General features: G+C 32.6%; 1 protein-coding gene across 1 annotated transcript; it reads right to left on the reverse strand.

Moving 5' to 3' along the window:
- Positions 1 to 18,126: 18,126 nt before the first annotated feature.
- LOC134231750 (uncharacterized) lies at positions 18,127 to 23,653 on the reverse strand. Its single transcript, XM_062713710.1, has 4 exons — positions 23,627 to 23,653; positions 22,524 to 22,611; positions 21,961 to 22,179; positions 18,127 to 18,969 (listed from the first exon to the last, which is right to left on the reverse strand). Exons 1-4 carry the CDS (start codon positions 23,651 to 23,653, stop codon positions 18,746 to 18,748), a joined length of 558 nt encoding a protein of 185 aa, XP_062569694.1. The 3' UTR covers positions 18,127 to 18,745.
- Between the last annotated feature and the right edge of the window lie 233 nt (positions 23,654 to 23,886).

Here is a 23,886-nt window from a genome sequence, read left to right on the forward strand (position 1 = left end):
AAATGCATTGTTCTGTTAAATGTGCAGTTCCAATTTAAGCGTGTGATCTCGTGACTTAATTTGGAAAACGAATGACTATACGAGGGTTGTCCCATAAAATCGTGGACAAAGCGTTTTTCTCTAAAAGTAATGGGCGCACTAAGCTGAAATTTTCAGTAAATGTTTATTCATCATATTTAAGTGAATCATAATGTTTTTGATAATATATATTCAAAAATAAAGATTTTATTCTGCTTGAATGTGCACAAGGTACGGTCCTACGGCGCACGGTAAAAATAGCAAGGTTATATTAGAGAAGACATAAGAATTAATTCGTAAGAAAAGTTTTCAATACATAAGATTAGGATGAAAATTATCCTAATTCCATTCCTTAATCAATTCTGTCGTCTTTTTAAAAATTTCAAGGCATCTGGTTAATTTTTGGCAGTTTCCCGAGCATTTGAAATGGGAAAGTAATAAACACAATACCCAAAAATTGGCGACTTTTTGTGACGTTACGGCGCACCGGAGAGCAGTTCAGATAGATTAGGATGTTGCAATGACGCCTTAAGAGACTTTAAATGAATACAGAAGAAAGAAAATATGAAAAATATCACCAGATCTTTAGTATATAAATGAAATGAAAGTTTTCTTAGTGAAGTCTTCGTGATCGAGTCCCCAGATAGTACAAAACATATGGACAGACTGCCATTTGTTATAGCAAAGGACACTGTCACTGTCGACCGTCGATGTGAGATTCTCTTTTAGTTGAATGATGGTGAGAATACTGTCTGTAACTTGCTAATAAATATTCAGAAAATCGCATGAGTGTGCCTTATTGGTTTCTTAACTGGTTATAGATACTCACATATGTAAATCAATAAAATTTCTAAATTTAAGTGGGGCTTATCCAACTTTAAGTTTAGCAAAGATGAAACGTGACGCTGTTTTAGACACTTTGACGTTATCATCCGTGCGCCGTAGGGCGATACAGTACATAACATAAAATATCACAATTTGTTTACCTATGCATATATCTATTTGAAATTTGCTATGTATATTCATAATTTATTTCCTAAAAAGTGGTGAAAATTTCAGAACGCAGTGATGATTATTTTTCAAACTAGACAACTTGTCCACGATTTTACGGGACAACCCTCGTACATGTAGTTTGAAATAAACTATTTCTAGGGTTTATTTGTGTCGTGTATCATTATTTCTTCAGCAAAGTTGGATTTCTTTTTAATTCATATTATTGGTTATCAAGAAAATTACTTTGTTAAGAGTTCTTCTGATTCGACAAGGACCACAAATGTTCTGTCTTCCAGTTCCATACAAATATTGCGACGAGTAAAACCGATCAACAGAGAATACTTACTTATTCTTGGCAACCGATCACATTTCATAACTTTCCGGAATCCACGATTAATGCCACTTTCAATGACTTGTTTGCTACTCTTCTTCATTGATAGTTTTTCCAGTTTATGGAGACATGGTTTTCAAGCAAACTGCTGCACTTCCAATGAAATTAAGGACAGATTATACAGACATTTTTTTTTCTTTGGAGGAGACTTTACATGTATATCATGTCACAGGTTTAGAAATTTTCCTCCTAAGACTTGGAAAATGAAATTGACTCGGAAAATATTTATGCATACTTCTATTAAATGAAAAATGTGGTCAAATCACATTAAGTGAAACTTTACAGATGAAAATAAATTTCAGAATATGTTTTTTTTTTAAATATACCAAGCCAGGTGAATTTTATGAGAAAAAACAAAATGATAAAAATCACAAAATTTACATGAGCTTATTTTAACCATTTTGATTTTCCCCATTAAATTCAACTGACTTGGTATATTTTTCTAAACTTTATATTACACTTTCCTTGGTATATTTCGAAATTCATATTCGCCAGAAAACTTGAAGATAATTAAATATTTTGCATGAAATGCTGCTTAATACAATTTGTTTTACAAAAAAACGAATAACAGACTAAAATATATTTGATTTTAAAAGCACGTATTTCTATCTTTTTATCGGTTATTGGTTGAGAATCAGATTACAGAATTTACGCCAAATTCCTTACACATACCTTTTTTAGTCTTAAACTGACTCAAATTGGTCAAAACTTTTTTTTTTTTCAAAAAAAGAAGAAATTATTCACCTGTACTAAGATATTATTGTTAGTGACGTTAAGTGCAAAATATAAAGCTTTAGTTTTAGAACAGTTTCAATTCTTTGTATTCCATTTTCATTTATAGAAATGTTTTTCAGATATAAATGAAATGGTAGACAAATACAAAGGCGGATGTTTTATTTCAATAACTCAGTTTATTATCTGCTATAAATATGTCATGCTAAAGTGTATGGTTGTAAGAAAGGAATTTTGGTTTTCCCAAGTATCGACTTGAAATTGAAATCTTAATCTCTTCCTGATGACAAAAATGGCTTTTATTTGTATACTAAGGACACGCAAAGAGATGGGGAAAAATACAGGTTGGAAGTAAAAACCACTATTGTACATGATAGATTTTTTTTTATTGTGGCGCTATTCATTTTTCAAGAAAAGTAGGCCAAAGAGCTGCTCATCATGATGATGACCTCTGAATGTTTCTCAAAAGATTAATTAAGGCAGAAAATTTTCACAATAACAATCTAATTAAAATCATATCTTTGATCCACTCAAGTTAGATAGCTACTTTGTGCAGCGATCTAACTTCAGCGGAGCAAGGATCTAATTTTAATAAGATTGCCACAATGACTGCCTTTCAATATGTCTGGTCATAAATAGACTTGAAATAAATATACAAAAATTAATAATAATAGTAATAGTAAATTTAAAAAAAATATAACAATGATGATTGAAATACATGTATCTTATGATATTCTATGGGATATATCCCCTGTTTAACAGTGAATGGAAAAATTAATCATTATCTACAATTTGTACATTTTTACTTGAAAAAACTCCCAATTGGAGAAAATATCCCTTCTGACACCTATTTTTCTCCCATCGGAGCAAGGTGGGATTTAGCTGTTATGACTAAAAATCTTTCTGCCCAAGAGATTCTGACTTTAAAGACTTCATATCTTTAAAAAAAAGACGTGTTTGTGAGAACAGTATAAGGCCCTGTAATACTGAAAAAAAAATACAATCAAGAACTATAAAAAAAAGTTTTGGACATGACAATTAGAAATGGTAGTAATGAGTCTAGACAACCTCGTGTCCGGAGTTAATTGTCGCACTGTTTATATTGAATTAGTCACCCGCCTTCAAAATATAGTTATTAATGATACCTGCATTCATGTTTCTCTTCTGCGATTTTGAAGATTTTGATTTTAAAAATTTGAAAAAAATTACTCCCCAAAAATAAGTACAAAAAAAGTTAATTTCTGAATACCTCGTCACAGTTTTGTAGATATCTGATTAGCAAGATTTTTACGTTAAATCGCCATAACTATAATAAGTGAATAGCCCATTTGCAATGCAAAGGAACCGTTACGGAACTCTGGAGAGGGAAATTGACTTAATTATTATAACTTCTTTTGCTTTGGCTTAATTATCATGAAGTTTTTGTTGCTAGTTATAACTAAGTGTAAAGTAGAAATGGAGAACTTGGTAGCTTAGCTTACGTTTATTATAAAATAAAATGTTTAGTTCCAATTTAAAGGCAGAGATTTTTCACCGGGTGGTAAATTCCAGGTGAGGGAGGGGCTTATTTTGTATTGGTGTGAATTCCTTTAGTTGCTAGCAGTCTACCTGTGGTCACCTGTATCCTAATCCCTATACACATAAGTGATTTAATAAACAGTGAAATATCCAGATGTCAAACTTTACATGTGTTGGGGATTTTGAGACAATTTCAAATTAGAAGTAAAAAGTTTCTCAATAATCTATATTGGTTTATTATTAAATGTTTGAAAACATCCCTACCCATTTTAAAAAAATACGATGATATCATACTAGAAATTCAAATATTACAACAAAGATTATTTTAGATATTAGTGTATGTGTTAATTTAAAAAAAGTAACAACCAAATTAGGCTTCATTCATTCATCCCGTGGATCCCATCTATTAAATGAAAAAAGAGTCTTGTTAACTACATTTCATTAAAAAATACCCATGATAAGAAACATTTAAAAATATTTTGAATTTCATTACTTCACACAGTGCTGCTCTTACCTTAATCAATACCATTTCCCTTTAGGTTACCGTTTAGCAATTGAAATTAGTGTAGAAATTGCATGAGAAAAAAGCTTTTATATACCAAAGTAATTTTTTTAAATTTATTTCATATTAGCATTTTTTCAAATACTTAAGGTAAATTTAATTCATATATTATGAAGCTAATAGTTCATAGAAATACAGTTTCTCTATGCAATGTTTAGTGAACTTCAAATGATCAAAAGTTAACTTGAAGGTCCCCAGGAATGCCAAAGAAGGTGTACAGAGTATACACAGGGAGCAGTAAGTAAATGTCAATCAAGTACAAGCATCCAATCATGGACCTTCATGCACTTGATTGACAAGGCTACCCAGACAAGGTTTTATTGTGAAGGTGGTGCTTTAAATCTCTGCCTTTAATCATTTTTTTATGAATTGTAGTGAACAAACTTGCCTGAATCATATATCCCAGGGAAAATAGATCGATAATATTGTTATGTTTGCTATGAACAATTTTTTTTGTTATCTGATGTTTATTTAAACCAAAAACGTGGCATGAGAGATAGAGGCTACGTGTAGTTTCAGAGGGAAAAAAGTAATATTTTGCTTTTTATTTATTACTAACGACAATATAAAATGGTAGTTATATGCGTGTGTTTAATCATTATACAAACTGGAAGATACATATGAAAATTAAGTAACAACTATAAAGTAACAAGGAATAACATTTAACAAATAACAATTAAGTTATAGCAAAAAACATACCAACGGATACATGTAAGAATTAAGTAGTCACATTTGTAATAAATATTAAAAAATTAATCAATAAAAACCATAGTTAAACTAGATCTAAACATATCCTTTTAAGCCAAGCTACACGTTTTACATAGCTACGTTACGCTAAGTTTTAACAAGCAACATATTCATAACAATTAGGTTACAACAAACAAGTTATACATGTAACAAATAAGTCTAACAAGTAATCAATGTTCCTGCAGGGATTCCGTAAAAGATGGACAATACAAACCTGTTTAAATTATCAATTTTTGGGGGCTTTGTATCAGATTGTTCTAGCGATGTAAAAATGTTCCTTATATTCTGTTTTTTTTTTTAGATTAAAAAAAATTCAATTAAACCATGTCTAACTTCCAATTAATTATAAGCCTATAAATCACCTGAGGGTTTTATTTTTTGTGTTTTTTTTAAATACTAAAAATCTCTTCTTTTTACACTCTCTTTTTGTCAATTCTTTCTTCTCCTTGTAATACTTCATAACTGTAACAATAGATTATCATCAGAATTCCTTATTCCTGAAATATTTTAATAACAAAAGATACGTTGCAATGTGTTACTTTTCTCAAATACAAAAACTAAGAATAATTTTGCTGATGTAAGGTGAATTTAACTGGATTGAAAACTTTTCTCAGCTCTTCCACTTTATGACAATTTTAATTGTGACGCATTGTGTATTGTGTAAATACACATTGACGACTTCTTCAGGTGTTAAATGTGTATTTAAGGGAAAGGAAGTGTTTGCTTCCTGTACACTTGGCAAAGACTTTCCGCCGATATTTTCTCTTTCTAAACAGTTAATGCAAAAGTAAATAGTTTGTTGCAGTTCTAAAACTTATTTCACTTTAATGTGAATCAAAAGATCACCACTTGATTTCTTTCCATCGATTAGACAGTGTAAAATTGTCAATCACAAGATTTGTTCGAAAAGGTGGCTCATAAAATATGAATTATGCAATCATAAAATTTCCATCTTCGATGTAAATATAAAAAAAAATAGAACGTTCGTAAGAAACCATCATATTTAATAGCTAGGCCGAGTCTAATTCGAGTGCGCATAACCTTGCGCAGCATTTTAATTTCGTGCACTTCAGATATATATTTTAAACGATCAGTTAATCACTTAAGCATCAGAAAGGAATAATCAATCAGCTTATTTCATAAGGAATTGAAAAAATAATGAAAGTATAAATATGTAATTTGTATTAATCTCCCTACAAATGCATTAACTATAATTTCTTACAGTTTGTGGAGAGTGTAAGCCAATGACAAATAAGATGTCTTTTTCGAAGAGTTTATTTTAAAGAACTGAAAGAGATAGATAATACAGTTCCTGATCGTATAGCTATATAGATATAGTGAACCTCGATCGTAAAGTGGCTCCTGATCGTAGAGTGCCTCTGCCTCTTAGAACGTTGCTCGGAAGAGCCCCGCTCCCAGATGTGCGGCCCAGTTGAGAGCGCTTGGTAAAGTTTGACTGTCGTTTTTTATGTTCCCCAAACGAAGTTGGGGAACATATTGTTTTTACTCTGTTTCTTATTATTAAGGTCTTCCGTCTTTACGGAAGACCTTATAGTGATTCTACTGTTTCTTATTATTATTATTAATTTTTTTGACAAAATTTTGTGCAGGCGATTTCTCGAAAACTATTCGGCAGTTTTCAATGAAACTTTCACAAAATATGAGTCATAATATGATCTTTGTTCATCCCAAATAAAATTTGGAAAATTCGATTCTGGTGCCAAGTTATGGACAATTTCCTGATTTTAAAATGCGATTTAGTCGCGCACTTTTATCGAAATTGGCTAAGCGTATGAACTGGAGGCTTATTGGAGATGATAGATCATGACTTTGTGGTTTGCAGAATTGCTTTTTCGTGCGTCGTCAGTACTTCCGGTCGTTACGAGATGCAAATTTAAAAAAAGCGTTTTTTCTAACTTTTTTGTTTTTCAACATTTTTCATTTATTTTTGGTATAGTAATAGAAACCCTTCTTATTATGCTTACTATATAATTTTTTTGAATGCTGATAAATCTAAACTCTAGATATTAGCATTCAAAAATCTGAAGCGGGCCCAAAATGGCGGCTGTCGCTGTCAACGCCGACATTTCGCAATAGTGGTTTACGGAGGCATCCGAGCGTTTGCTTGAACGAAAGTAACATAAGGATAAATGAAATGTAAAGGAATACTTGGATTGTCACGTCGTAGTTACGTTGCAGTTCTATGTCAAACTAACGTCTTCTTTAATTGGTTTTGGCTTGTTCTCAAAATAGAAAAAGAAAAGACTAAATGTGCAAATGAAATTCGATACCTAATATTCTTGTGCACCACGAAAAAAAAAAGATCTTAAATCATACTTATAAATAATACTTTCTCAAAAAGAAAATCAATTATATCAGTATCAATATCAAGTATAAATCTTAACCACTGCTTTTTATGCACACTTGTGTCATATTAAACTTATAAATAAGAAAAAAATAATAAGAAAGCGATTTTTTTTAAAGATCGCTTCATGTAGATTATTTTAGCATTTTTGTTTCAAAGACCTGATTAAAGTTATTGAGCATAAATGATATCTGATTCCTTGACCATCGTACCTGTAAGGCGAGCCATGTTTTTCGGCGAAACGTTTTAACCTTTTTTTTTATTAACTAATCGGGATAGTTCACTTTGGGGATAAACAGGAAATTGAAAAAAAAAGTTTAAAATTTATAACCGTTTCCCATGCATATATACTAAATGAAATTTGTAATTGTGTTAAATATACTTTCTAAACTTCGAAACGTAGGCTTTAAGAAAGTTCTTTTTTTTTTATTTCATTCAAGCTATCACACCTGTTTAATAGAACATTCCAAAGAAAAGGTGCAAAGATTAACTCGTGGCGTTTGGCGCTAAATTTTGAAGAGTGACCCGCCTTTCATAATTTTAAGAGAGAAGCACTGTTTTGTGAATTTATACAAGTTGATTTAGAGTAGATGTTCCAATAACGTAATATTTAGAGCGTTAGAATTTCATGCTGGCGTCTTGCGTTCAAACTCCACTTGTGTGCAAATGTTTTTTTTTTACATATATATATCTTCAACTCCATTTTACGTTTTCTTTCCGGGATCGGGCGGAAGACCTCTCGTTGCTCGCAACGAGCCCATATCTAGTTATTATTATTATTCTTTTTTGACATATTTTGTGCAGGCGATTTCTCGAGAACTATTCAGCGCTTTTCAATGAAACTCTTACAAAATATGTGTCTTTATATGAAGTTGTTACATCCGAAGAAAAATTTGGAAAATTCGCTTCTGGTGCCAAGTTATGGACAATTTCCTGATATTAAAATGCGATTTTGTCGCGCACTTTTATCGAAAATGGTTGAAGATATAAACTGGAGACTTATTGGAGATGATACATCATTACTTTGTGGTTTGCAGAATTGCCTTTTCGTGCGTCGTCAGCACTTCCGGTTTCTGCCAGAATCATATTTAAAAAATGCAATTTTTTAATTTTTTTGTTTTTCAATTTTTTTCTTTGGTATTTTGAATCTTAATAGAGACTCATTTGCAAATGCGTAATATGTAATTTCTTTTAGAATCGAAAAAGGCAATTTCGAGATATTCGTATTTCAAAATTTGAAGCGGTGTTTTCAATGGCCGAATGGTTAGCGCGTTGGATTGTCACGCGGGCGACCCGGGTTCGCTCCCCCGAATGTCCGAATTTTTTAATGATTTTTCTGCTAGATTTTTCGTTTTTTATTTCAGAATCGGACGGAAGACCTCTCGTTGCTCGCAACGAGTTTCTTTTCTAGTTATTATTCTTATTATTATTATTATTATTTTTCTTCCTGGGAAAATCTTTTCCGCGAGTGATCTTGTAAACTACACATCCGACTTAGGTGAAACCTTTTTAGGGTAAGTAGGCATGTTATGTAGATTTGCGGAATCAAGGTCATTTTGCGCGCACGTGCTTGCAAGAGCGCGCACGTGCAAAACTTAAAATGACCAATATATAATGGATATAACCGTAACTTTTCTATTTTGTGACGAAATGTTTTGAAACTTATAATGTAATGATATATTAGTAGTATGCACAAGATGACATGGTCAAAATAGCAAGATCGCACGCGCATGCACGTGCACTTCGCTTTGATTGGCTGAAACTAAAGTCTCAATATCTTTTTTGTTTTTTGATAAAATCATTTGAAATTTTGAACATAGTCAAACATTAGGGAGATCTACAGCCTGTAATATAAGATTTATCATGAAAGCATGTGCATGCACATGTGCTTGCAAGAGCTCGCACGTGCAACACGAGAAATGTCCAATATAATTGATACAGACTTAACTATTTAAATTATTGATGAAATGCTTTGAAATTCGTATTATAAGTATATATTAGAAAGATAGACAGAATGACATGGTCAAAAAAGTAAGATCTCACGCGCATGCACTTGCGCTTCGCTCTGATTGGCTGAAACTAAAGTCTCAATATCTTTCTTGTTTCTTGTCATAATCCTTTGAAATTTTGAACATAGACCTACATTATGAAGATCTACAGCGTGATATATAAGAATTTTCATGAAAGCATGCGCATGCCCGCGTGCTGCAATCTGATTGGCTGAAACTTTAAATGGCTATATCTCCTTTGTTTTTTGACGAAATACTTTGAAATTTAAAACATAGTCATGCATTAGGATATACTACAATATGATGTAGAAAAACAATCATGAAATCACGCGCATGCACGTGTGCTGCAATGTGATTGGCTTAAACTTGAAATGGCTATAACTCCCTTGTTTTTCATTGTTTTTCAACCAAACAGGATGGGATTTAAAATATAGATAAATATAAGGGACTCCTACAAGAAGGAGTGGTCATCATGCACGTGCACGCTCGTGCGTGCATTTGGAACGAGTGAAATGAAAAATACGTTTGAAAGAGTGATTTTTCATACTTTTGGACTGAATGCTTTAATATATTGTATATTAAGATATGTAGATAGTGTAGACAATATGATATGATCATAAGGCACATGCATTCACATGAGCACGGGTGCAATGCTAAAATTTGAATATAATTGGTATCCTTCTGAGAAAACGTTGTTAAAGTCAAAAATGCACAGAGTTTGTCCTTATTAATGAAGCTTACAGGGAATATGGCACCAAAAAGGAGTTGAGGAGCGTTTGGGGAACATCTGTAACGGTTCCCGTTACAATTAGCACTAGTTTTAATGTACAATGCATACTATTTATTTACATATGACACTTGTAAACGAGTCAAATTCAAGTAAACAAGTTAATATACAATAAATTTGGACAAAATCCTAGAACTTTATAAAATAAATTGTAATTTAAACACAAGATTTTTTTTTAACTGGTGGTCAGTGTCCTTCTATTAGGCAAAAGTTAGAATAACATTAACATAAATTTTAATAATGTTCAATTATTGTTCCTGTATTGACGTGTCGAAATAAATAAACATCAAGGATAGCTTACGCTGTCTTTTTTCCGATTAACAGGTTTGTTTATTTTGTCAAAAAAATATAACACTTCCACATCCCGGTTGGATTATAGGTCAGTGAACTCTATCATTAGTACATTTAAATTAGCTTATTTTTATTTTCTTGATAGAAACAATTGTCTCAAAGCCTATAGGTTTTTATGAGTCTTTATATATAGGCTATGCCTGTTGCCCAATCAATTTCTGTATTTATGAATAAAATAATAAAATATGTTTTAAAAAAAATAATTTCTTACAATTTATACTGCTACAGTATTTAATCGCTGACATCATAATATAAGGGTTCAGATAAAATGAATGAAAATATTTACCCGCCAATACTGTCTTGAATGTAGCAACTATACAAAGGAAAATGGGAGAATATTGTGCAGCTAATGTCTTTGTTTGTAAGTATCGGGCAGTACTTAAGGAAACTTTTGTACACATTTTATTGTATAATTATGAGCATTCTACATGTATTTATATATATATTTATTTTCTAAAATTATCTATTTCACAGTTGAGTTATCCTCCTTAGTGGAGAGTATTGACTACACATTCATGGTAGCTCATTCGGTATAGCGCTTATTCTGGCATCGGAAGGTCGAAGCCTCGGGCCCCGGTCACGAGTGACCTAAATCAGTAATAAAAAGATTGCAATTGTTCCTTCGTCAAGCCTGAGATAAGTTGAAGCGAAAGATGCGGGTACTTCGAATGTGATCTTAAAAACTAATGCTCTGTGTTGGCATGACAACTTTAAGACACCCTCACTGCTCAATAGCCATGAGTGCCAAGTAAAGTCTAAAACTGAAGCCCTTCAAGAGTACACGGTGACGTCTCTGAAAAATCTCTCGAACGGACGTAAGACAACCAGCAAAAAATCAATCGATCAAAATTCTTGAGATATCTTTGTTTATTATAAATGGATCCCCAGGAAGGTAATTATATAGTAATCGGAAGTCCGTCCCTCCGTCCGTCTGTCCGTCTGTACATCCGTCTCTTTGACAAAAAGTTCAACCGACTTATAAGGGAGTCAATGGCAAATCTCTCCATAATAATCTCCAAAACAATTCATACCTTTTTTTCTGTGGGAACAAATTTTTGCCAAAACTTAACATTTTTTAAATCGACGTTGAATCTTTATTTCTATTCGTTATTACTTAAAATTGGCGATTACAAAGTTACTGTTTAATGTTCTTAGTTATAAACTGATGTCATCTATCATATTATCGAAAATCATTCTTTTTTATCATTTCTTCTAATTTACTTTTCCTCCTATAAAAATGTCCTCTTACACAACTGCTGTATTAAATTCAACATCACATGGAACAGCTGCTTTTTGTTGTTTTCAGTTGCAGTTGCACATAACAACCAACGAGGCTGTTTTTGCAGAAGATATGCTATGATACTTTTCCACACGACATCATTTTGTTCCACGCTGTCGTTGCTCCAACTTGGACCACATATGTCAGACAAGGTTCATTCAGAAACCATTATATACGGATCAGCATATACAGGAACTCTAAAACACCAGAGGTGGTATTAGGTACCATGAAAAAGTGAGAATCTCCTGCCTACCGGTCACACTCGCTTCTTGTCTCCTAGCCATGATCGGGTAATAACGGAAACATCCGAAGACAATATCATGATATATAAAATTAGTAATGGGTTGGCATATGATAAACCCCGAAAATTCAAAAATCTGCATGTTTTCAGACGAGCATAAATATGCAAAGATATTTTTATGTTTAAGAAAAGGAATACACTTATTAACATATGATGTATTTGGACGCATATTAAACAATCAGTTTTAAATACGGATCACGGTTATCAAACGTAAATTTATATTTAAAAACAAACAAGCGACGTGTTGCCTTTCTACGTTTGTTAGATATTCCCGGTTTCTGCACAATATGGTTCAATTTTGAATGTATATTTAGTTCTAGGTTTCTATATTATTATCCTGTTTTAAACACCTAATTTCAACGTGTTATAGTTTTTGCAATCTAGAAACATCCTATTCATCATACTTTCGCCCGCACAAGCTTTATATTTCTGGTAACATTTGTCCTGAAATTGAATTTTTTAAACTAGTTAGTGAAGTTTTTGTTCCATGATAGCTTATGAATCTCAAATTTACTTACCGTAAACACGTGTTTATCGCTTTCTTTATAAATGCTTTCCGGTGTTTTGTTCTTTAGAGTGGTCACTGCATAATACAAGGTACGTGTATGAATTAATCATGCGGTTTTTTTTTTTAAATTGTTATCGCCAACCATCAAAAAGATACCATCATTCATTTTCAAAATATATACAATATTTATTTTTCATGACTTATGTGAAATATAATTATCCTTTTATTTTTTTAAGATAGACACACAGTGCGTTTTATAAAATTAAAATAGAGTCATACATTGTGTCATACAGATGAAGTTTCTAGCTCTGCTGTGTTTATCTATTCTGACGGTGAGTTTTACAGAGTCAGAGGAATGTAAAGGTACATTAGACGGAAAATGCTGTTACCGCTGCTGCGGTAGCTTCAGAAATAGATGCATTGGATATTGCAGTTACTGGTGTTTTGAGGAAGACGAGCTACACAACTCTAGTCAGATATAGAAAAACTAGAGTTTCCACATTATAATTGCAAGTGCAACAAGTGGTAAGTGGTAACAAGAAAATGTTTTGTGTTATTATCAAATGGCACTCGTAGAAAAACACGTTTTGTTTTGTTTTCTTTTTGTAGGTGACGGATTTACGGTAGATTTCTGGATGAAGCAGCATTCATGAACTTCATTTGATATCGTCTATTAGTTTCACTTTTCTTCTTATTACAAATACTCTTTATTAGCTCTTCTTCATTCCCTTCATCACCTTATACCTGTGTTAGTCTTCTCTACTTTAATAAAATTTCCAATCTCCCCAATTTGATATTAAATAATCAATTTTATGACATTGTTGCTTTTATAAAGATTTGTTTAAGGAATCATTTTCTAGTTAGTATAGTATGCCAGGGCATCAACAATAGTGGGAAACATGCCATAATTTGCATAAGGGTATTCATAAATTATCCCATGTTTCCAACTATTGTTGATGTTCCTTGCATACTATCCTAACTAGACAGTGATTCCTTATATTTCCATTTCATTGAGAAATAAAATTGTAGATTTAGACTTTAAAAATGCAGACATAGATTTAAATTACAAGAGGATTCCCATCCCAATTTCAATAGGCCTCGCCCACTGACTTCATGCAAACACAACGGCAGCCGCACGAGATTTGCATGCATATTAGGCCTCCTTAGCTCCTATTGACCGCCCTGCCTAATTTATCTTAATAAATGCATCCACAGTCTTATTATCTGGCAAGTCATGAAACTTTGCCCATTGAAAAAAAATTAGTCAACCATGCAATAACATTCTGAGTACCGTCCCCTTTAAATTTTAAGTTATTAGAATAAACCCTAAACCTGACCTCGTCCAAACTCTGTTTGTTTCCTGGATGTCCCACAAGATTGTAAAAAGAATGTCTTTGTTCGTCAAACGAGAAATCGGCACTGGGGTTCGAAAGCACAGGGTCCGGCGCAGAACTATCGCCGTTATCCAAAATATCCAAGTGTTCGTTTCGCTGGCCACTAAGGGATGGGCTAGTAGTAGTCGGGAAAGTTCGGTTAGCCCGAGAGTTTTTTGTCCTTTTAGGCTGGTGCACTGGACTCGCGATGGGCTGGTGCACTGGACTTGTGGAAGGCTGGTGCACTGGATTCGCGATGGGCTGCTGCACTGGATTTGCGATTCTCGGAATATTATCGAAATGTGTGAGTCCTATTTTATTTAATTTTATTGGTTCTGCCCAGGGAGTGTCAGGTCTGGTCTTGTTTCGTCTCTGCTCCTCGTCTCGTCTCTGGTCCCAAATACCAGTTGGATTGTTTACTAATACTTGACTGGGGGGCGACCTAGAGAAGTTTAGGTTCTGGACCTCGTCTTGTTTCTGGTCCTCGTCTCGTCTCTGGTCCTCGTCTCGTCTCTGCTCCTCGTCTCGTCTCTGGTCCCATATACCAGTTGGATTGTTTACTAATCCTCGACTGGGGGGCGACCTAGAGAAGTTTAGGTTCTGGTCCTCGTCTCGTTTCTAATCCTCGTCTCTGGTCCCAAATACCAGTTGGATCGTTGGCTAATCTCCGACTGGGGGGCGACCTCGAGAAGTAGAGGTTATCGTCTGGAAATATCCAAGAGGCGTTATTAATCCTTTGGTTCCAGTTTTGAGGGTAGTTGTTAAAGGAATTGTTAAAAGTAGTCGAGTCTGATGTTTCTGCAGTTTTTATATCGTCGCTATGTAAATGCGGTTGTGATTTGTCACTAATGTCGGGAATATAAAAATCGTCTTTTAGATATAAATTAGTTTCCAAATCTTGGAGTTCTCGTTCCTCCTTTCTGAGCGTAAATTCGTCGGGATGTTACTTAGCGACCGATCCAGGAGAAATTACACTAGGCTGATAAGTATCCGGATTAAATAAAATTTCACTGTTGTCCAAATCTGGCTGCACAAATTTCTTTCGGCGAAATAACGGCACATTCGCAACTGCTCGTCTCAAACGCTGCAATGGTGTTTCAGTCTTTGGTGTTTGCAAATTTTCCATAAATTTGTGACACAATCGGATTCTCTACCACTTATTATAACCGGGTCAACCTCATTCCGGACTCCAGCCTATGATGACTGTTTATCACACCTCAACCATCGAAGTTTGAGGAGGCAGAGTCCCAAATGACATTGGACCGATCATAAGTTTGTTCATTTACACCCGGGATCTTGTTTATTTCAGTGAGAGGACACACCAAGTGGAATAACTCTTATAATCCTTGAGCTGGGTCGGAATAACTCAATTAAGCTTTTTGAATTTTATTATATCATTCTTTGGTGTTCCAATAGGCAGTTCCTTTTACCCTGAGGACTTTTCCTGACCAGAGCGGCTCACAGGCTCTAGTTCCCAACCTGTATAAAATGAAGCAGAGACAGACACAATCCAGCTCTTGTCTTTTATTTAAAGAAACAATCCGTTTATTTTATAATTACAATAAATAATTTTACACACAATACTAAACATTATAATAAAGATTACTGTGTTACAATATAAACTATTTAAACCTGAAAATAAAATAAACCATCTGAAAACTTAATAATTTTACAAAATCGCGCAAGTCTGCCAAATCATCTTACTTGTATAAAATGAAGCAGAGACGGACACAATCCAGCTTTTGTCTGGCGTATGTCCGTCGTCCGCTCATTTTATACCTCAACTCTTACTCCGTTTTTCATCTCCATATTTGGATCGCCTTCAAAATTTTCAATAATTACTTTAACTTCAAATTTGAGTTTTTAACTATCATTACTTTGTTCTCCAACACTCTTAGTTTACTTATGCATTTTAAAAATTACTTTCTGTCTCTTGCAAATTCTTTTAATTTCACTTGCTGTATTTATTTATTCGAACAACTGACCCCTGGTCACTCAAATGTTATTGGTCGCTCCTTCCTCCTAACCAAATACATCTTTTCATAAACAAGAAAAACTGCATTCCAATGATTCATTTCTTGGAACCGTCCGGGTTAAAGTTCAATTCTTAGTGGTTCGCATCTTGAATTGCTTTTATCTGTTCGCGCCCATATGTGCTATCTCTATATGCCGAATAGTGCAAATCCATAAAATATGTTACATTCTTATTTTATTGCAATTTTTGTTATGATAACTGTATCCATTTTGAACTCATTGAAACTTGTTATATAAAAAGAAGGTTTTAAATCTGTAATCTGTTATAAAACAAATGGGAATATAATTATGTATGCTATAAGCATTGGTCGTAATTTTGAGAATTTATTTGATAGCTCACAAAGAGTTATCTCTCGCTTGAAACTCATGCGAAAGAGGACAGAAATAATTTGTAGTCGATAATATGGCGGTGAAATTCCCTCTGCTCAGAGTATTCGAGATAACTGTGTGAAGCGTTGCTTCTTTTTTTTTTAGAAATGAATATTATGTCTGATCATGTTGTGAGGAAATTTTATATGGTAAATAGAAAGATCAAGAATTTTTATCTCACAATAAAATCAAAAATATAAGGCATATATGAAAATAATATTTACTATCAAACCTATCTAATTCTCATTAGAAAACATAATGAAGCTTGCTTTTTAATCAGAATACCAAAATGTTTTCTGTTCTTGTAAGATAGTATGCATCTATAAACAAGCGTTATCTTTCCATTATCGCCCTTGATATTTTTTTAGTAAAACAAAACATTAAATAAATGATTATAAACAATTCTGCATCTGAAAATTCTGTAACATTAAAAAGATTTATACGTTTAAAGATAGAAATATTTCAATTTATACAGTTTAAAGGGACTGAGTATACATGCTTTAGATAAAGTATATTATAAATAATTAATGAAAATATTTGACATATAACCTTGAAATCAATATCTGTACAGTACAAAAAATCTGTTTGAACTGACTATTAAATGGTCCTAATTTATAAACTCTGTAAGTTCTGACAAAGACAATCCATTGAGTTTCATGGTACAATGTCATCAGATAGTTATTTCTCTTATCAGAGGGATATTACACCATAACAATTGCATACAGAACTTCAGTTTGAATACATCTATTCAAGCCATTCTTGTAGTATCATTCGGCAAGGATAAGATAAAGGGATTGATTGTAATGATTGAGGCTAGGAAAATTATTAAAATCAAGATATCACATCATTTTATAATTAACTAATGTATTCATAACTGAATTTAATTATTCATTTTGATTGAATCATATCTCTTTTACAGAGCTTAATTGGCATGATAATGTAAATTTTTTTTATCAGCTTTGAACTGTAGTGACTATAGGTTGAAGCATTTATTTTGATTTGGTTGCAAAATCACATGTCATCATCATGATTATCCATCCATTTCCATAAACTTCACCAACCATGCATATCAAATCAATTTATACCCATCTGCTGCAGTGGCAAGGGAGTGTGTATTATAATATGATAGAGAATGGAGTTTTCTGTATCTTTCTGCATTATTAATGCATGTAATATTATAGCCATTGCATTCCAGTATTGCTCATTATTACATACTGCGGTTGTGACCGGTTGGCAGGGGATCTTCATTTCCCAGTGACACCTAATCCTACCTCTGATGTTTTGCAGTTCCGTGTTTGCTCTGCACCTATTTTGCATTGTTTAATGGACTTTTGAACTTGAATACTGTTCGTTATCTTGACATATTACATTAAGTAATCTGCTATCATACAATGATCTAGTATTATATGCTGGTGGTGATTTCCCTTCCAAAGTCTATTGTGATCAATTTGTTTGAGTTTACATGTCACATTTGCAATTTCTGATATTGTCTGCATCATTATCTTTTGATAACGCGTGCCATGAGATTTCTTTTTGAAGAATGCAAACTGCAGTGAATTATCATTAGAAAAAATCCTTTATAATTCTGAATAAAACCAATATTCTCAGAATAAGAGTACAAAATATTTTGTAAATAATGCTAGACAGTCTTACATAAATGGTTTTTACTAGGGAGTTTAATTGTTCAAACTGTCAAAAAACATAAAGAAAAATGAACAATATCATTTATTAAAAGTGCAGTGCAATATTAAGCACGCAAGAAGAAAATCACACTCACAGGGTCTGAATATGTTACATAAAATATAATAATACCTGATTTAAAAAATGACCATAAAATGAAAATTTCTTTAAAACAAATGCAGCAGACAAACGGGTTAGATATCGGTGGTCAGATTCTTCGGTAGGTAGAGTACATGACTGGAAATCCAGGAGGCACGGGACCGATCCCGTCTGACCTCCACATTCCTCCTTTTTAAAAGGACTTAAACCTCCGATGACACTAAGCAAGGCTCTTCCCTGGGAAGTCTTTCATCTGTCACCCTGGGCTAGCAGGTGAAAGTCACGCAAATGTCAAATAAGAACTTGGGGTGGGTCTTCAAGGATGAAAACAGCTTTAGGAGAGAGAAATGCAACGTTAATGCAGCAGTAGTCCCGGATTTGATTCCCACAGACTCTCTTGTACTATAAAGCGGGGCAATCAAAACATCATTAGAGAAATTGAACAAGGGGGAGCACATCTGAACAAAATGGGCAATAACATCTGTTTACTCTTATGTTAGCTTTCACATATTATGAAATAACGCGTTGCAATTCAAAAATATGTTCCAGGTGAATATAAACTGGCAGTTAAAACCTGTAAATCTTACATAAATCATTACTTGTAACCTTTCATTTTTATAAAATGCTCTTTACACAACCGCTCCAATAACCTCCATTTCACATAAGACAATATGACAGTTGCTATCTGTTGATTTTAGTTGCAGTTGGACATAACGACCAAGTAGGCAGTCTTTGCAGATGATAGTTTCATCTCTTTCTTGTGAGCCTTCTCCACATGACATCATGTCGTTCCATGTCGTCTTTGCTCCAACTCGGACCTCATATGTCTGACATGGTTCATCCCAAAACCAACCTATAATTAAAATTTGATCCCCAGCACTGCAATAATATTGAGGTATTTTTCTTGCATTTTTCAGAAAAAGGATACTTAACACTATCCACAAAAATTTATAGAATTTAAGTAGTAACACTGAATTGCAAGAAATACGATCAGTGCTAAAGTCAGTCATTAAACAAATTATATAAATGCTGGTTGATTCAATTCAAGGACCCTGAAGACAAACCAACTTAATGTCATTTTTTGGTCATCTGTCTGCCCAACAGTAATACATGTAATCTATCATACTCTGCATCTACATAACAAAAAAATTAACATTTTGCTGCGCGTTTGCATTGCTTGTCACATGTGTATTTAAAACAAATGTCAAGTTTTCATGACTTAAATTATTTTGTTAAAAGTAAAACCAGTAAACTCATATTTTGTCTTTCAAATTCAAAATGTAAATGAAGAGAATGTTGTATATGTTTTAAACATACAGCCTTGGTTTCATATGGCAAATAACCGAGCTGTATTGTCTAAATATATTTACTTAACTGATTTCTCTTTAATATCTCTTTGAAGGTTAGATTTATGATTTCTTCATTTTTTTCAACTGAATGTAAGGAATAACTGCACTCAAGCTATGAGAGTTTGATCCCGATGTTTTGCGCAAAATAAAATTCCAAAATTCATAAAATTTATGTTTTATTGGTATTAAACTATGTTTAAATAGCAGGTTTTGGTATATTTTATTACATGAAATTATTAAATAATGCCGAGCGACACTAGCTTTTGAGACGGGGGTCTAACAGTTTTGTCACATTTCTTTTGTTATTCATATGCATACTAGTTTTCAACATCATTGTTTACATAGAGCCGCAACTTGGCCATCAGTTTCATTTGCACAGAATATGTATTTTAATTTAAACTTATACATTTCCAAAGGACAATGCTGGTCAAGTTGCGGCTCATATCTAATTTTTAAAATAATGTCGCCAAACTAGGGTCGAGATAGCTACTAAACTAACCTGTCATCGAGCACCTTCGATTGATATTATAATCACCTTACTCATGTGACATTCTGCTGTTCGATGCGCTAACGCTTTCATTGAACATTTCATCGTGTTACAGTTTCTGTTGTGACAGTATCTATTGTACTTCCAACTTCAAACTATGGGAGATTGTTGCGCAAATTTTGGTAGGGTTTGAAGATAATATGTCTCTTATTCAACTTTATGCTTTTCATTTGGGTGTTTTGAAAGAATTCTGATATTGACAGTGTATAATTAGTATGTACATATATAGGCTTATGTCGCCTCTGTATTATGGTCTGCAGGGCGAGACATCTACCCCATCCCTAACCATTAGTATCATTTATTAATTGCACACCATCAAATCAACATGATCTCTCTCTTCTCCATTTAAATTCGTAGTGCGAAAAAATCATATGTACCAATGTTTGCATTCCACAATCATGCGATTAAAATCAACATGATCTCTTAAGGCTTTTACATGTTCTTTTCAATTACATTGTCTGTAATTATAGAAATGTGTATGACAAAAAATTCTAGAAGTAAATTTCAAAAGCGTACTGTAAACGTGGTTATATTGACGAGTTGAAGAATTGACGATTTTTTGTTCACGAAAATTGACAGGTGTTAATTTTAACGAAATATTTAATCAAGAGTTAAGTATCTTTGAATTCACGGGGATACAAAGACAGCGTCGGAGTCACTAGAATTTAATTTTTGTACAGACCATCTACAGTGTGTAAGATTGTACAAATTACCTAAGTGTGTAATATCTGATTAAATAAATTGCCCTCTTTAAATTTGTTTTCATAATAAGCGGTCAATTGCCCTGAGGTGACAAACTAGATCAAGCAAAGTGTGATAATTACGCTAAGTTACAATGCAGTATTTGATACACTAGTTTAGATTAAATGGTTTTTAAAAAAATGTGATTATACATCACTGTGTTTTCATAACTAATTACAAAAGAAATTAACAGTAACTTTGATATATTTTTAATAGGGGAAATCCGAGAAAATTAAGCGGTTATGTTGTACGATGGTCAATGTCTGTTGTGACGCTATATATATGATGTGAAATTTGACGAGTGTAAATTTTGACGAGAAAAGAAAAATCGTCAATATAGTCAAAATTAGCACATCGTCAAAATTTCCACGTTTACAGTATGCTTGCACATTAATCATAGATTAATTTAGCGATATATTGTAATGTTAAGCTTAAAATGGGTAGCTGAAAAGGTTCCATATGACGTTCTTAAGTGCACCCATTCTTTTAGAATACATTATATGCATGTCTATCTCCAAGGCTGTCATTGTGTCTGAAATTAGCATAAAATTTTGGCTGGAATGCTTCTTGTATTACAATTCTGTCATAAAACATTTAATTTATATTTACATTATTTTTTTTATTTTACAAATAAATGTGAATATTAGGAAGCAGTGTCTACTTTTTTGTGCAAACTAGAGATATTAAAAAGAGTTGGAATCATGAACAATGAATGAATAAAGGGCATTACCAGTTATTCAAATTTATCTAACGTTTCCAACTGAAAAGAGTTAATTCCTGACTTACCCAACAAACCAAATATTGACTACTTTAGTAATCATTAACAACACTCCTTATTAAATTCAGAATTAATGAAAAGGAATAGATTAAGATAGTAAAGATAATTATTTGCATAAAAAGCATCGAAGATTTAAAATTTCAAGGATTATCAATTCGCTCAACTAGGATGTATAACATTTAGTCATGGCCTTTTAACACTTTACAGCTGAATATCTACATTTATGCATTAAACTGAATTTTGAGGCTGTGTATAGTGCTTGTAAAACGAGGGTGCAAAATTGGCAGAACCGTAACTGTGAAAAGCATTCTGAAATGCAAAACTAATGCACAGTATAGTTTTGTACTTCTCAGAAACTTTAAGTTTATTATATTTACACCATCTGCTTCAAATCAGGTTTGTAAAAATATTCGTTGTTTTGTAACATACCTTTGAATACAAGAACATGATCAATTTGATAAGTATTGCCTAGATCTATCCTCAACCATGGAGTACTCTCTTTCTTTGTCGCGGCACAGTATGAATTTATTGCTATTTGGTCGCCATCAGTTAATCTCATTTGATTATAAGTCGCCAGGTCATCGCCATACACTGAACTGGAGACAACGGATTTGCTTTGTGCAAAGTTTCCATAGGCCGAACGGGTACCTTTACAAGAGGGAAAAATAAGAAAAATTTAAACCTTAAGGTATTATTGTTTTCAAATGTGCCATTTCTCGTTTGTCATAATATATTATTAAGTAATTTGAATTTAACAGTTGGCTCAATTTCCAAATTTCAACTCAAATTAACATATACACTATTCGATTTAATAAACGTTGTTTAAAATCTATTATTTAGCATAGATAAATATAGCTTCTATCAATTTGGAATTGAGCTTTTTTCTAAAATTAAATCTCTATCGAAATAATGTATATATGTTTGACAAAGAAGGATATGGAGATAACGAACAGTATTCAATCTCACTGATTTTTCAAATTTATAATTTTTACCTTCCTGCAAACAGAAACTTTGTCCTGATTGTGTTGTTACGTGTTCGCAAATAATTTCATTGCACTTTCCTGGTAATAATGTAGATTTCTGCAATAAGCGAAACATTATAATAGAAATCTTTTGACATTTTTTTCCATTCAAGGAAAAATATAGAATCAAATGAAGGTGAACAGTTTACGTTCCAAATATCGAAAGCTACATATTGATGTTTACAAAATGGTTTGTGTCGATATAGCAGTCAAGTGTAGAAATTCAACGTTTTAGTCTGTGTTTTCAAATTCTACTTTCACCCATTTCTATTATTACATACAATCCTATTTTTACTTCAGTGTCACAAATATCTTCGAGAAAATTTAATGCTGAGTAATTCAATGTTTATTAAAAATATCTTAATTTTCAACTTTATGCCAATATTTTCGTTAGTAACAATATATAACAAGTGAGAAAACTTTGTGTGTATTGAAATATAATGGAAATGAAAGATTGTTGTTAAATATTAGTTAATAATTAGAATAAGCTATAGACAGATTATTTAATCATTTGTCGATTTTATAAATATGATCCATTTTACTCTAATATTAAAAGAATCTGAATATCATCAACTCCCATAAGCCCCAATTTACTCATAAACCCGTATTCTGTTAGTAGAAAATCAGGTCAATGATCAAAGTCTTGAGATATCTGATATAAAATGGGTTTTTGTCTCAATTTTGATATTTTTTATTCAGAACATTGCAATAAGAAACTTTTCATAGTGAGTAAAATTATTTAAATTCTTATTTTTAATATCTTGATCCATTCGGAAAATAATTTCAATATCAAACTACAAAACAATGCACATCTTCAAAATATGCAATATAAAAAATAATTTTCTAACATTTAGACAGTTTGAGTTATTGTTAATTGTTAATCTGGTAAAAGGTTTTAAACAGAAATTAATTTTTTTCTCCTTCTAGCTGAAAATGATATCTTACTACTTAAACTTCATTACATTTAAACAATTGTTATAGGTTATGGATTTTTTTTTTTTAATTTCTTTTTTAAAAGGATACCAAAATTGTACTGATTTCCTCCCAGGCTTTTATTTATTACTGAATTCTACCTTTGCTGTTATTTTTGACTCGTTCATCTCGTTGAAAATAATGTGTTCAAATCCAGATTCTTCCAATAAAAACATGGAATTTGTTTCACTTGAAAACTGAATAAGTTCACATTTCAGCCGTGCGTTTTCAAAATTAACTGAAAGACAAGAGGGGTAATTACGGCATTTCTCTCTGCACATTTTTCTTCCCATTGGACTGAATGTCTTAAAGGTAAAATTAAACCTCAGGTAGTTTTTCGTGAACGTTTGCATGTCTGATA

This window comes from Saccostrea cucullata, unplaced genomic scaffold (genome assembly GCF_032062105.1).
Source record: "Saccostrea cucullata isolate Sc308-1 unplaced genomic scaffold, CSIRO_AGI_Scuc_v1 ctg170, whole genome shotgun sequence".
NCBI lineage: Eukaryota > Metazoa > Mollusca > Bivalvia > Ostreida > Ostreidae > Saccostrea > Saccostrea cuccullata.

Excerpts from the sequence above, each read along its gene's own strand:
- LOC134231750 (XM_062713710.1), bottom strand. The coding sequence starts at position 23,653 with ATGAACGAGTCAAAAATAACAGCAAAG. Across the intron at positions 22,612-23,626 it reads AGTCAAAAATAACAGCAAAG|AAATCTACATTATTACCAGG; the intron begins GTAGAATTCAGT and ends CGCTTATTGCAG. Across the intron at positions 22,180-22,523 it reads AAGTTTCTGTTTGCAGGAAG|GTACCCGTTCGGCCTATGGA; the intron begins GTAAAAATTATA and ends CCTCTTGTAAAG.